The sequence below is a fragment of the Phocoena phocoena genome, chromosome 10 (genome assembly GCF_963924675.1).
Source record: "Phocoena phocoena chromosome 10, mPhoPho1.1, whole genome shotgun sequence".
Taxonomy (NCBI): Eukaryota; Metazoa; Chordata; class Mammalia; order Artiodactyla; family Phocoenidae; genus Phocoena; species Phocoena phocoena.
The window spans coordinates 49,129,099-49,144,578 of record NC_089228.1 but is presented as its reverse complement, the minus strand read 5'-3'; the positions used below and the strand labels follow the sequence as shown (position 1 = coordinate 49,144,578).

Genomic DNA, 15,480 nt, shown 5'->3' with positions numbered 1-15,480 from the left:
ATCTCCCTGTCCCGCTCCCCACCACCCCCATGCGGTCATGACAAGCCTTCCTTTTGGCCAAGTGCCAGCATGTGATCATAGGAAGAGGAAGGGTCCTGGCCTCTGCCCGCTGAGGAATCCTTCTGTCGGGAGGGATGGCGAACAGGCTGCACTCCCGATGGGGGAAGCTGCAGAGTTGCTCCATAAGGGGGCTAGGATGGATACAAAGAGGGGTGAAGGCCTGTGGTCACCCCTGCCATCAGGTGTAAGGGAGGAGAAAACAGTTTGCACTGTTGTGTGTTTAGTCGTGTCGGGATAGTGTTTCCGTAAATATGCAGAAGTTGACTGAGCCCGGCACTGTATTCACTGCCCATCCCTGTTGTAATTGGCAAGGAATACTAAACACCTGGCTGTTGTTATAAAACCAAGATTTTTTTTTTTTTTCCAGAGAGGGGATAGAGCAGGACAATGTGGGTATGAAATTAGAAACCTATAAAGTCTTTCCCTTTCTCGCTTCAGAACACAGCTGGTGTTATATGTATTGCCCGTGGATTTCCAATTCTTTATTCCTTGAAAGATACCTTCTGAATGTTCGAATCTAAAATCTTTTGAGGGGAGTAGCACAGATGAGAATGTTACAAAAAGCCTCCCCCTCACCTGACTTTATTTTGACTCCGCTAAAGGGCTTTGGGACTCTGGAAGTCTATTGTTTTTGGCTGCATGTCAGTAAGTGTCTCAGAACCACCGTACAAGTGGAAACCCTTGAGATCCATTCATTCAGCGTATCCTGTGGAGCTGTGGGCCCAGCATTGCGTTTAGGTCATGGGGATGTGACAGTGGGCAGGACGGGTGTACAGAAAAGGGCACAGTGCCAGCGGTTCCCGATGTCACATGTGAGTGACAAGCTGCCTCCAGAACCGCCTGTCCTAGACGGTGTGGCCAGAGAAGGCTACTTTGAGTGGGAGCCTTGAGCTGGGACCTGTAGGGTACATGACATTAAGCAGGCAGAGGAGGGATGGAAGAGCATTTCACTCAGCGGGAAGAGTGTGTGCAAAGGCCCTGTGGCAGAAAGGAGCATTTCGCGTGTCACAGGAATGAAAGGAGGCCCACGGGGCTGGGGAGGCTGGAACAGAGAGCCCGGGGGGAGAGATGCCATCCTGCCTGTGTTATCAGTAAGTGCCACTTAATCCTTCTCTTGCCCACACTGAGGCCTAATCTCTACATGCTGGGCAGAACATGAACTTTCTACCCTGTAGTCCGTACTTGGAGACATGATGTCAGCAACTTTCTGCTGGTGGGGAGCAGGGAGCAAGCTGACTCCCCTGGGACACTTGTCTGCCCATCTTCTATTTGCTACATACAGGTCTGCGTGTGCCAAGGATCTGGTCAGTCATCTTCTGGGATGTGTTGGGACACCACCTCTGTCCCCGTTTCTACCATAATAGGTGCACTGCTGCTGCTCTACCAACACTGCCCACTAGCTTTGGTTGTTACCAACTAGAGGGGACCTATGTTGAGCTCAGAAAAGCCACTGGGCAACCTTGGGCCAGTTTCTCCATGTCTTTGACCTGAGGTTGCTACCAAATACAGTGGGAAGGATGAAACCTCTCACACGCAACTATTGAAGATCAGATGACGGTGTTATTACGGTGACCTGTAAAAATATGTCTGATGTGCCTTTTCCATGGCTCCTAGGTGTTTCCAAAGGGAAGCTCTGAGTCCAAAGTGTTAGCTGGTAACACAATTAGGCTTTATCCTCTGGGGCTGTTTTCTCTTTTCTTTTTTAAAAATTTTTATTGGAGTATAATTGATGTACAGTGTTGTGTTAGTTTCAGGCACACAGCATAGTAAGTTATACACACACATATCTCCACTCTTTTTTAGATTCTTTTCCCACATAGGTCATTACAGAGTATTGAGTAGAGTTCCCTGTGCTATAAGTAGGTCCTTATTAGTTATCTATTTTATATGTAGCAATGTGTATGTGTCAGTCCCAATTGAGGCTGTTTTCTTTAGTGTTTCAGCACCTTCCTGCCCCTCCCTCACGGATTTGGCTAGGGTGAGACCCAGTGCTTTGTCTGTGAAACCATGGAATGTGTGCTTTAACTCTTGTTCCTGTGTCACCTCTGCGACCTTGCTGGAAACAGAAACCTATGGTCTATTCCAGGTTGCAGCCAAGTGTTTCCAAAAGGGAGGTGCATTGGAAAAGGAGAAGCTGGCTCTGGCCCACAGCACTGCCCTGAACATGAAATCCAAGAAAGTCAGCCCCAAGTAAGAGCCTCGGGGGTCATTTCAGGTTTGCTCTGAGAGAGAGCTGCAGGTTCAATCTACTGGTATCACATTCCATGGAAACTCTGTTCTATTTCCCCCTCCCAGGGAAAAGCAGGTGGAATATTTGGAACTGGCCAAGACGTATCTGGAGTGCAAGGAGCCAAAGCTGTCCCTTAAGTGTCTGAGCTACGCCAAGGAGTTCCAGCTGTGTGCCCAGCTGTGCGAGAGGCTGGGAAAGGTACGTCTGGCCCACGGCTGCTCCTAGGAGAACTGGGCTCCGTGGGGCAGGTGGAAGGGTGGCCCCCAGCCTCCACCTGTGTCAGGAAGGCCTTCTGTCCTCCCAAGAGGGAGAGGTTGGCCCTGTCGACTCTGTGGGTGGCCCTTCTTCCTCCATCTGCTCGAACATTTAGATGGTTTCAGGGACTCTGTGTGTGTGTGTGTGTGTGTGTGTGTGTGTGTGTGTGTGTGTGTGTGTGTTTGTGTGTGTCCATGTCTGCGAATGTTTGCGACCCATTATTAACCACAGGGAGGCCAAATGTTCACATCAAAGGGAAGATGGGTTTTAGAATATTCCTGCCTTTTCTTTCTCCATGTTCAGTCTGGAGTCAGCCTGGGTGGACGGTCTGGCAGTTACATGGTGTTTTCTCTGTGTCCCAGCAATTACTCTAGATCTGCACTGACCAATCTGGCAGCCACATGTGGCTACTTAATTAAACATTTAGGTTAACTAAAATGTAATAAAGTCAGAAATTCACTTCTGCAGTCTCACTAGCCACATCTCAGGTGCACGTTGTGATAGAACATTTCCATTGTTCTAGAAGCGCTAGTGGACAGAGTTGCTGGTCCAGAGCACAGGGCTCACAGTGTGGTCTGCAGGCTGGCACAGGCCACAGACTCTTATTATCTGTAACAAGATAAACTCCAAAGAGGAAAATAGACAGATTTTTATGGCAATTTGGCATTGTTGTGACATCCGAGAGGTGATGTCTTAGTGATTCATTTTTCTTCTTTTTATTGAGATATAATTGATGTATATAATATCAAATTGGTTTTAGTTGTACAGCATAATGATACATAAATTGCAAAATGATCACCGCAGTGTTTAGTTAATGTCCGTCACCACACATAGTGATGATCTTTTTTCTTGTGATAAGAACATTTAAGATCATTTTCATTTACATGTGGAATCTAAAGAATAAAACAAATGAACAAAGATAACAAAACAGGAGCAGACTCACTGATACAGAGAACAAACCAGTGGTTACCAGAGAGGAGTGGAGGTAGGGGCAAAATAAGTGAAGAGGATTAAGAGGTACAAACTACCAGGTGTAAAATAAATAAGTACAGGATGTAATGTACAGCACAGGGAATATAGCCAGTATTTTATAATAACTTTGTATAGCATGTAATCTATAAAAATATCACATAACTGTGTTGTATACCTGAAACTAATATAATATTGTAAGTGAACTATACTTCGATAAAAAATAATAAAACAAAAATAAATAAAAATTTTAAAAGATCTACTTTCTTAGCAACTTTCAAATACACGATACACTGTTATTAACTACAGTCACAATGCTGTACATAAAGCAGTTCATTTTTAAAATTTTAATTAAGTTTTTAAATTGAAGTATAGCTGATGTACAGTAATATGTAAGTTACAGGTGTATGATATAGTGGTTCACAATTTCTAAAGGTTATCCTCCATTTATAGTTACTATAAAATATTGGCTATATTCCCCATGTCGTACAATATATCCTTGTAGCTTTTTTAATATATATATATACTTTTAAAAATTTATTATTTAATTTATTTATTTTTGGCTGCATTAGGTCTTTGTTGCTGCCCGTGGGCTTTCTCTAGTTGCAGTGAGTGGGGTCTACTCTTTGTTGCAGTGTGCAGTCTTCTCATTGTGGTCGCTTCTCTTGTTGCAGAGCACAGGCTCTAGGCGCCTGGCCTTCAGTAGTTGTGACACGAGGGCTCTAGAGCACAAGCTCAGTAGTTGTGGCGCACAGGCTTACTTGCTCCACAGCACATGGGATCCTCCCAGACCAGGGCTCAAACCCGTGTCCCCTGCATTGGCAGGCAGACTCTTAACCACTGCGCCACCAGGGAAGCGCCTATCCTTGAAGCTTTTTTTTTTTTTTTTTTTTGATACACGGGCCTCTCACTGTTGTGGCCTCTCCCGTTGCGGAGCACAGGCTCTGGACGCGCAGGCTCACGGGCCTAGCCACTCCGCGGCATGTGGGATCTTCCCGGACCGGGGCACAAACCCGTGTCCCCTGCATCGGCAGGCGGACTCTCAACCACTGCACCACCAGGGAAGCCGGAAGCTTATTTTTTACCTAATATTTTGTACCTCTTAATCCTCTACTTCTGTCTTGCCCCTCCCCCGCACTGGTAACCACTAGTTTGTTCTCTAAATCTGTGAGTCTCCTCCTTTTATGTTTTGTTCACTAGTTTGTTGTATTTTTGAGATTCCACATACAAGTGATATCATACTGTATTTGTCTTTCTCTGTCTGACTTTTTTCACTTAGCACAGTACTCTCCATCCATGTTACTGCAAATGGCTGAGTAGTATTCCATTGTATATATGTACCACATCTTCTTTATCCATTCCCCTGCTGATGGACACTTAGGTTGCTTCCATATCTTGGCTATCGTAAATAATACAAAGCAGTTCATTTTTACCATATCCTTTGTGGTGGGTTGGACGTGGAACCATCTGGTCCTCACCACGGGTGCTGCTGTAGGGTTCCCGGCTGCAGCTGCTGCATTTCCTCCTGCGTCAGGTGTTATGTCCGTCCAGTAGGGAGGGGGCTGTTCATGCCTGTATATGAACTGGAGGAACTCCTGGACCCTCGGAGCACCCTGGGCATTGGGCTAGGTTGGGGTGGGACCTCCTGGGAGGTTTGAAGTGTGGCCCCAAGTCAGTGTCAGAGAAGATAAGGTCATCCCAAGGCTGCCCTCCCTGCCCCATGTTTATTATGGGACGTGACTAGTTAGCATGTGGGAGAAGGGGGTGGAATGGGGATTTCAGCGTGTGAAGGAAGTTTGGGTCATAAGATTCCAGGAACTAAAATGGTTTCTGAACTCTCCATGTTCCTTTGTCCCCCGGCCTCCATCTCCAAGGCACTCCCTTGGGCCCTAAGCAGTGACAGCGACAGGGGACAGGCCTGAACCTGTTGCTTTCCCCTCTTTGCCTGACAGCGCCCATCCCGGCTGAGCCAGAGCCCCCTTCCTTGTCTGCTCACCTTGCCTCCCCGAGGCCCGCCGAGCTCCACCTCTGAAAGCGGGGTGGGGCCCAGCAGGCCAGATGTCTGGCCGCGTTCCCTTCTCCAGGACCTCAGAGCCTTCAGGATATGGAGGCCGCCCTGGTCCTGGAGATACAGGCTGCCGGCCTTCCTCACGTCCCCAGGGTTGACCACCGGTGCCAGCTCCTTCCGCCTTCTCTCGCCAGCACACTCCAGTAGCTCTGAGCCCCAGCTGGGGAAGAGTCTGGTCCCTTTCTTTGCTCAGGCCCCTCCCTGGCAGGATATTCAACCCTCAGACAGCATCAGACCTCTTGTGGTCATCCCACCAAACTAGCCAGCATGATTCAAGTTGACCACCCTTTGCAAAATCCTTAGGCCACACCGCCTCCCTGTTCACAGTCCCCGGATGTGTGCTGACCCTGGGGAGAAGGGTTTGTGAAGCAGCTGTGGGAGCAGAAGGTTTCCTTTCAGGGATTCCTCTGCCTTGCCTGCTTCCTGCCTCTCCAGAGGTCAACACTGGTTTCCCTGGAAACCTTTCAGGGCCCTTGCTCTGGGCAGCAGGAGCCCAGACACCTGGTTGGTGGGGGGGCGGGGGGCCTGCTTAGAGCCAGCCCTCCTCTCTCTCCACCCAGTTGGGTGCACGCTTGAACCTAAGGGGGCCTGCGTTCACCCTGGGGCTTTTCTTCTGAGTAGTCAGCCTTGTCAAGGAGAGGTAAAGGTGGCTAGGGGTTATGGTTATGGGGTTTGATTGATGTGGGGCGATGGGTCTAGTAGCTCCCTGGTCTGTGAGGTCTCTGGACATAGAAGAACCTCACACCTGGATCTTGTTCGTATTTTGGCATTTCGTGTAGCTTGTCTTGTTAAATAAAACCCAGCTGAGATTTATTAGAGAGTCTGGCATATGCATTTTGTTCTGTTCCATTTTGATTCTGTTTTCTCTTTGGATGTCAGGTGCAGCCAGTCGAGTTAGGAAATGAAATATTCAACAAATAGGTAGCCCCCCAGCTGTCCCCCGCAGGGTGTACCAGGCACTGTGGGCGCGTGGCAACCAACAGGCAGCAGAGCAGGGGCCTCTGCCTTTGTAGTTTTCCTTTCTAGTGTGGGAGAGAGGTGACTGAGCCAATAGTACAGAAGATGTCAGCGGGGATGAGGGCTGGGGGAGGGGAGAGGGGATGTCAAGTGTTGCTGTTTTAGGTGCAGGCGGGGTCAGGGAGCTGACTTCTGCAGGGAGACCACGAGAACAGCTGCCTCCGGAGGACATGGCAGATAAAAGCCCCCAAGGTGGGAGCGTATGGGCGAGTTTGAAAAACAGCAAGGAAGCCAGTTTGGCCAAAGCAAACTGAGTGGGGTCGAACTGGTAAAATGAGCCAGAGAGTGTGGCAGGAACAAATCAGGTAGGACCTTGTGGTCCATGGTAGGGACTGGATTTGTTCCGGGATGAGGGGGAGCCAGTGGAAGGTTTTGATTGGAGGGGTGACATGAAACGAATTATTGGGATGCTCTGTGGAGAGCTCTGTAGGCAGCAAAAGTAGAAGCGGAAAGGCCAGTTAGGAGGGGTGAACAGTGGCTTAGGCTGAGTTGCTACGGCTTGGATTGCCTCCATGGTAGTGGAGGGGCTAGGAAGGGGTCCTGTCTGGGAAATGTTGGGAGAGCCAAGCCAACGCGATTAACTGATAAGCTGGGCAGGAAACGTGAGAGGAAGAGGAGTGGAATTTACTCTTCTGTTCACATAAACCCACCATCGTTTTATATTCTTCATCCTCTTCCTCCTCATGGCCATTTCCATTCTCTTCTCATTGGCTGCCATTCCAATGCAGTTAATATATGTCCCCATCCACGTGCATAACCGAAGAATAAATAGTATTGTATTCTCTGTACATATTTGTTTTAAGCTTATCTAAATAGCGTCTTGTTCTGTTTGCTACTTTTTCCACCCTCTGCTATGGTGTTAAGGCCCAGCCAGGTGTCTGACCACTGTTCGTATTCCAGAGTGGACATCCACTGCGTTTGACTTACCCATTTCCCTCATGGTGAACATCCAAGTCGCCACCAACTCCCAGCTGCCACACACAAGTATTATGACACAGCGCATCCCCTTCCAGTGCTGTGAACTGCTAGGAGTGGTTTTGCTGACCCCAGGGGGTGCATGTGTTTAATTTCACCAAGTGAAAGTTGAAAGCCACTTTGCTTTCCAGAGCAGCTGTACCACTCCGTGCATGAGGGGTCCTTGTGCCCCATATCCATGACCACGTTCAGAGGGTTCTGATTTTCTAATTTTTGCAGACCTCATGGATGTATCTCACTGTGGCGTTAATTTACATTTCTCTGGTTATTAGCAAGGTTGAGCATCTTCATTTATTTGTTAGTCGTTTAAGTTCCCCCCACTGCAGACTGCCAGTTCATACCCTTTGCCTAGTTTTCTGGAAAGTCTTTTTCTTGTGTTTGCAGGAATCCATTTTGTGTTCTAGACCTGTCCACTCTAGTACAGTAGCCAGCGGCCACATGTGGCAATTTATATTAACATTAACTAAATGAAATCAAAAATAACGGTTCCTCGGTTACACTATCCACACATTTCCTGTGCTCACTGTTCACAGGTGCTAGTGGCTACCGTATTGGATAGATAGATACGGAACATTTCCATCTTCACAGAAGGCTCTGTCTGACAGTGCTGGGCTAGATGTTAATGTTTGTCTTCTCTATGTTAACTTTATTTGATGTGCTCTTTGTTGAACAGTTTTGATGTATAGCTGACCCTTGAACAGCGCAGGTATTGGGGCACTGACCCTTCATGCAGCTGAAAATCCACATATAACTTACGGTTGTCCCTCCATATCCGAGGTTCCTCTGTATCCTTGGTTTCATATCAGGGATTCAACCAACTGCAGACCATATCACGCTGTAGTATTCATTATCGAAAAAAATCCTTGCATAAGTGGACCCGTGCAGGTCAAACCTGTGTTGTTCAAGGGTCAACTGTAATCAAATCCATCACTTTCTCCCCCAAAGTTCATGTGTTTTGAGTTTTGTTGAAGACTTTCTTTACCTCAAGGTCACAAAGATATTCTCATACATTCTCCTCCAATAGCTTTCTCATTTAGACCTTTAACCCATCTGGAGCTTCCATCTGTGTATGGTGTGAGGTTGGGATTTCACTTTATTTTTCTCCCTATAAAGCAGTAGTTTTCCTAAATTACCTATGTTTTAGTGTTTTTCACTAGATTCTAATAAATCGCAGACGTCCTCTTTATTATTCATGGTGTTGGTTTACTTTTAAGATGAGAAGTTATATTATAAATACTCTGAGTAGAATTTTACTCTGTCCTAGATAAGAGATGCCGCCTCCTTCTATAAGCGAAGCCAGTGCTACAAAGATGCTTTCAGATGCTTTGAGCAGATTCAGGAATTTGATCTAGCCCTCAAAATGTACTGCCAAGAGGAACTTTTTGAAGAAGCTGCTGTGGCAGTGGAAAAGTAAGTGGTTTTATTCTCTTCCTTTCTCCCCCACATCCCCCCAAGCCCTGCCCTCCTGTTGCTCCTTGAGTAGGTGTTGTCTTGCTCTTCTGAAGCGACTTGACCAAGTCACCCTCCTTCCACTTGCGTGGTGACCTCCGTGCTGAATCAAGAACTCCTTGAATACAGTGTCATGAGGAGGGGGGGCAGAAGAAGATGAAGGATGCGTTACGAGTGTCTATAACGTGCCCAGCAATTTCGTGCTTAATGATAGTTCTGTCTTCTCCACCTTTACCTGCTGAGTTGACAATTTCACTGATGTGTGGATGGATAGAGGTCAGAGCACTAGTGGGCGGTCAGGATTCTGCTTCATCGTGATTTACTGGCAGATGCGCAGCCAGGCCCTGATACATATGTGTATGATACATATGATATGTATATACACATGCCCTCAGTTGTAGGACACACAAGTTTCATACATGGCCCGGTAGAGCCTCCTTGAGCCTTCAGCCAAACTGATGTTCCAGAGGTGAAGTGCAGATGGGTGGGGTTAATGGATGACAAGGAATCTAGAAACAGCATGTGGTTGATGCCTGTCAGAGGTCTTCCTGGTGGAGTGTAACAGCTAGAATTGTAGAGTCTGCTGTTCTGTATTTCTGCTCAACAGCTCCTGGAAAAGTAGGCTGTGGCTTAGCTCTGTATTTTCTTTGCTTTCTACCAAATTATACATGTGACAAAATGAACATGATTGACCAGGTGTTCGAAGTTTATATTAAAGTTAGTATTTATTAAAGTATATCATATATTATTAAAAAGCACGTAATTTTCACAAAGTAAATACACTTGTGTAACCAACACCTAGATAAAGAAATTGAGTTTTATTTTTGGAAATGGAAAAGAAGGTGTCTAGTGCCAAGGTTGGTAATTGAGCATATTCCTTTATCCAGGTCTTTGGTTTCATTATGTGGAAGATATACACAGTGTATATGTATTAGTCAGCTCAGGCTGCCGTAATGAAATGCCATAGATCGGGTGGCTTAAACAACAGAAATTTATTTTCTCATGGTTTTGGAGGTTAGAAATCCACGATCAAGGCTCCAGTCAATTGGATTACTGGTGGGAGCTCTCTTCCTGGCTTGCAGACAGCTGCCTTCTTGCTATGTCCTCACATGGACTTCCCCTGGTGTTTAAGCATGGAGGGAGAGAGAGATTGTGGGTGACAGAGAGCTCCCTCTCTGGTGTCTCTTCTTTTTTTGTTTTTTCTTTTCTTTTTTCTTGTTTGGCCACATTGCACGGCTTGTGAGATCTTAGTTCCCCGACCAGGGATTGAACCCGGGCCTCAGCAGTGAAAGCACAGAGTCCTAACCACTGGACCGCCAGGGAATTCCCTGGTGTCTGTTCTTATAAGGACACTAATCCTATTAGATGAAGGCTCTACCCTTATGACCTCATTTAACCTTAGTTACTCCCTTAAAGGCCTCATCTCCAAATACAACCACACTAAGGGTTAGGGCTTCAACATATGAATTTTAGGGGACACAAACTGTCATCCATAACAGGGTGCCCCCTGTGACATTGATTGGGTGCTGTGTACGCTGAGTAATCAACCAGGCCAATTCCCTTGTGAGGCCATATGACAAAACCACCTGAGAGGGTTTTATTGTACTTTCAATTATTTAATCTGTTCTCACTTCTCCAGGAGAGCATTGAATAATCATAGATTTTCCCCAGAAATATTTTTTTAGGGTCTATCATTATTTTGTTTATCTTTATCAGTTTTCCTGAGGTATTCAACTGACTCTTTTTAATGATATGTTGAGTTGAGATCTAATGTCGTCAATATTAATTGGAGCCTCACACTTGATTTTTCTGAGTGTCTTTTGAATGGTCTACATACTGTATGTAGAATTCAGTGGCAAACTGGCCTGACTCAAAATGTAATGAGGACATTTTAGATTTGAAAAGAAAATACCTAAGAAAATTTTCTTAGTTTAAGAATTTTTTTTCCTTTGGCCACGCCGCGTGACATGAGGAATCTTAGTTCTCTGACCAGGGATCGAATCCAGGCCCCCTGCAGTGGAAGCATGGAGTCTTAGCCACTGGACCACCAGGGAGGTCCCGAAAAATTTTTAAACTGGTTGTAAATACCCCCTACTCCATCAGCCAAAGCTCACAAGAGAGGCTAATCCTCAGTTACACCCCTTCACAGAGGGCCTGTTATATGAAGGGATCTGATATTTGTGGGATGACCCTGGGGCAGCAGGAGGTCCCTGGGCACCTCTCTGGTTGTGAGGAAATGTGTTTTGTCTCCTGTGAGAGTTCAAAAGTAAGCATGTTTCATTGGATTGGCCCAATGCCTTGAAAATTCGTATGTGGGGTATACTCACTTTGATCAGCAGAGTCAAGAGGAGCTTGACTTTGGGGACTTCGGGGCTTCATTCATCTCACACTAACTCAACCGCTTACATTCCTGGCAGAAGAGAAAAGTCACAGGTTGGTTAATAAGAGGAAGATTGATGTAATGGCTGGTGTGTCTGCAGCCCCCATCTCCACTCTTTCTCATTAATCAGGTATCAGACTCAACAGGGTTGTGAACCCAAAGTGATTAGCAAGCTTTTATGCAAGTTTAAGGGATTTTTTTCAAGGATGATTTTGGCTATGCATAATTTCTGCCTTACAGATTGACTTTCCAGCGTAATTGTTACTTGCCTAGGTTGCAACTCCACTATATTTCTTTTTTTTTCTTTTTTGTTTATTTTTTCTTTTTTTGTTTTTTATTCTTTTTTTGGCTTTTGGGAGGGGTTTGTTCTTTTGTGTGTGTGTTTCTTTTTTGGTTTTTTTTTTAGTATTTTTTTCTTTTTCTGCAACTCCACTATATTTCATTAATTAAGCATACTATTGCTTGGTTCCTTTGAGGAATAAAGAATTAATTTTATCAGTGTAAAATGAAGCCTTGATAAAGATGCTGGATAACTTTAGGTCCTATTCTGCAGGTCCTATCTACAAATGGTCATTTTATGTTGAGTTGTTCTGTGCTGCATTTTATAAAGTTTCTGTTGGGTGATACTGAGTTGACATTGGTGTTGTCTGTCTGTCGTTGCAGGTATGAAGAAATGCTAAGGGCCAAGACCCATCCCATTTCCAAGCTCTCCTATTCAGCCAGCCAGTTTTACCTGGAAGCTGCAGCCAAGTACCTGAGCACGAATAAGATAAAGGAGATGATGGCTGTGCTCTCGAAGCTTGACACGGAAGACCAGCTGGTGTTCCTGAAGTCTCGGAAGCGGCTTGCAGAGGCTGCCGACCTGCTCAACAGGGAAGGTCGGAGGGAAGAGGCCGCCCTGCTGATGAAGCAACATGGCTGCCTCTTAGAGGCTGCCAAGCTCACCGCCGACAAGGACTTCCAGGCCTCATGTCTGCTGGCGGCCGCCCGCCTCAACGTGGCCAGGGATTCTGATGTCGACCATACCAAGGCCATCCTCAGAGAAGCCCTGGACCTCTGCCATCAGACCAATCAAGCGTCCGGCATCGCCGAGGCCCACTTCCTGCAGGGGGTGATCCTGAGAGACTTTCCAAAGCTCAAGGACGCCTTCCTGAGGTTTGATACCCTCAACCACTCGGCAGGGGCAGTGGAGGCGCTCTACGAAGCCGCCAGCCGCTGTGAGGCCCAGCCCGAGGATGTCCTGGCCCTGGCTCCAGCGGGCCTGGAGGTCCTTCTCAGTCTGGTCAGGGCCCTCAAAAGAGTGACCAACAATGCCGAGAAGGAGATGGTCAAGTCTTGCTTTGAGTTTTTTGGGATTTCGCAGGTGGATGCCAAGTACTGCCAGATAGCTCAAAACAACCCCGGACCCATATTAAGAATCATTTTTGACCTGGATTTGAACTTGAGAGAGAAGAAAACGAAAGAGCATTTCTTGATAATGACGGACCAGGTGAAATTAGCCTTAAACAAACACCTTCTGAGCAGGCTGTGTCAGATCACACGGAACCTGCTTGGGAAGACCTACCTGGGCGTCTGCACAAGGTTTATCGTGGGCTTAAAATGCGAGGATGGACACTGTGAAGATTTCCACAGGCCTTTGCGGCGTCATGAGGCCAAGTGTTTGGTTCAGACAAAAATACACCTGGTGGCGATCAGCGGATTGCTTTTGGAAGCCAAAAAAATATTCCCTAAAGTCTTAGCTAAAGAACTTGAAAAAATCGATGATATTTTGTCTCCGGATAAATATGGCCTTTGCAAATCCCTGCTGAATGTTCTCTTCCCTAAGCATTTCCATCAGAGAGTATTGTCAGAAAACCCCATGGCATGCAAAGAAGTCCTGAAACCACGTTACAGATCCTTCCGGTCCTACAGGTCTGCCCTGAAAGAGTACATCCATGTCCTATTTCAAAACGAAACGGCTCGAAGCCGCCGGGAGTCCACAGACCTGTGGCTGAGCGCCATGCAAGCTTTCCTTCTCTCTTCTAGCTACCCTGATGAGCTTGAAAAGCTGCTCCACCAGGAGGAGGACCAGTACAACCGGGAACTCAAAGCCCTCCAGGCTGAAAAAGAGGAAAGGAGCACGGGGAGAGGCAGCAGGATGAAAGGAATAGAAGGGAAATTTGGCATGCTGACGCCCAACAAGGATGATGAGAGCGTGGAGAAGACCCACCTGTGCTTCATCCGGCTGCTGGAGGATTCCATCCACCAGTTCTACGTGTGCAGGAACCCAGAAGACTACAAGAGGCGCTTTTTCCGTTTCATGAACGTCCTTGTCAAGAGATGCAAAGAGCCACTCATCCCCAGCATTGGGAACACGGTGGCCCTGCTGGAGTTCCAGTTCATCCACTGCGGGGCGGTCCTGGCCCGCCTCTGGAAGAACGCTGTCCTGTGCCTCCCTAAGAGCTACATTGCACTGTTGCACTACTGGGAGTTCCTGTTCAGCAAGAAGGACCGGGAGCCTGGGGGTGTGTTTGCCATCATTCAGGAATACAGACCCAAGGACGTGACCAGAGCCATTCAGGATTTCCGGTTCCACCTGTCCTACCTCGTCAAGGTGCTCTGCGGCCGCGAGAACGAGAACTTCAATGTGCTGCTCGATGCCTTCAGTGAAATTGACTACCTGGTGTCTGGGGAGGCAGAGCGGACGCTGGTGCTGTGCTTGGTGATGCTTGTGAACACCGAGGGGGTGCTGCAGCCGTCATGCAAGCCTCTTCTGTCAAGCCACTTCCAGGAGATCGAGGCCAAGCTGCAGCTGATGAGCAGGAACTTCCCGGGCCGGGTCCCCGAGAGGCTCCTCAGAGTGGTGAAGCGGGTGCAGCCGGCGGTCAACGTGAAGTCTGTGATGGAGGCGCTGCAGGACCTGCTCTTGGAGCGGGATGAAGAGTACCTGATGGACTGCCACTGGCAGTGGGACAGCGGGCACACCAAAGGGACCACGGTCCGAGGCCTCTACCACGAGGAGGTCAGACTGAGCCGCCTGTTCTCTGAGGACCCCATGGGCTACTTTGTCGAACCCGAGTGCGAGGTAGGTCAGGACGAGATGGAGGAGCTGGCCTTGGAAGACCGGGACCACCTCCTTGCCACCATCCTGTCGCAGAAGCAGCGGAAGGCCTCCATCCAGCGGAAGCTGCGGAGGGCGTACCTGGTGGTGTCCCTGTGCATCAGCTGGAGGAGGAGGGTGGGGGCCCAGGCCGAGCACTTCAGGGAGGGGGGCAGGGAACCTGGGGCTGGGAGCTTCAAAAAGGCCGATGTGGACAGGACCCAGTGTGACCTGTGTGGGGTGAAGTTCACCCGTGGGCCCGAGAACTATTTCGGCTCTGATCAGGCATTTGAGGGAGTGGCTCCTGAGGCTGTGGCCCTTTCCGGGGCCGAGCTGGAAGACGAGCAAGGTCGGGAGAGGAGCAGTGAGTCTTACGAGCAGCACATCCGCCTGCAAAGCCACCAGAGGCAGCAAGCAGCCTACCAGAAGTACTCAGACTTTTTCCACAAGAAGGTGGACCCGGCTATTGATGAAGGCAAGCTGGTGGTGCAGGACATGGAGCAGAACGTGTGGGTCCGCAGCCACCTGGGCTCCAAAGAGAACAGCCACGTGTTGCAGAGGAAGGTCCAGGAGAACATCAAGAAGGTCTCGGACATGGTGGAGGATCTCTACAGGCGGAAGGCCTGGGCTGGTGGTAAGGGCCCTCAGAAGTGGGGTGCAGATGGTGTCAGAACCTGGGCTTTGAGAACACATGTCCGACTCCAGTCCTTTGTAGTGATGTCTGACCTGGGGATGATGGAATCTTGGCATTAGCAGAAATACAAGTGAGGACCATGCGTTCTCCAATTACAGCAAAGCCCCATTGTTTGGACCACCCCTCCCACAGTTAACAATGTGTCATCATCTTGGGTCAGAATGGTTTCCCCTGGCACGACAGACAAGAAAAATGTTTGCTAACCAATTCTATGTAGAGCATAGAGGGGGAATGTTTCAAGTCTTGAGGAAACTTTTTTTTTTTTGAGGTACACGGGCCTCTCACTGTTGTGGCCTCTCCCATT

At 47.9% G+C, this 15,480-nt stretch overlaps 1 protein-coding gene across 1 annotated transcript in view; it reads left to right on the top strand.

Annotated features, from left to right (window-relative positions):
• The window catches only part of TRANK1 (tetratricopeptide repeat and ankyrin repeat containing 1), a 64,084-nt gene that overhangs the window by 46,682 nt on the left and 1,922 nt on the right, over positions 1–15,480 (top strand). The window contains exons 18-21 of the mRNA XM_065886197.1: positions 2,147–2,250; positions 2,356–2,488; positions 8,839–8,984; positions 12,067–15,116. Of these exons, the coding sequence (XP_065742269.1) occupies positions 2,147–2,250; positions 2,356–2,488; positions 8,839–8,984; positions 12,067–15,116 (3,433 nt within the window). The remainder of the gene's footprint in view (positions 1–2,146; positions 2,251–2,355; positions 2,489–8,838; positions 8,985–12,066; positions 15,117–15,480) is intronic.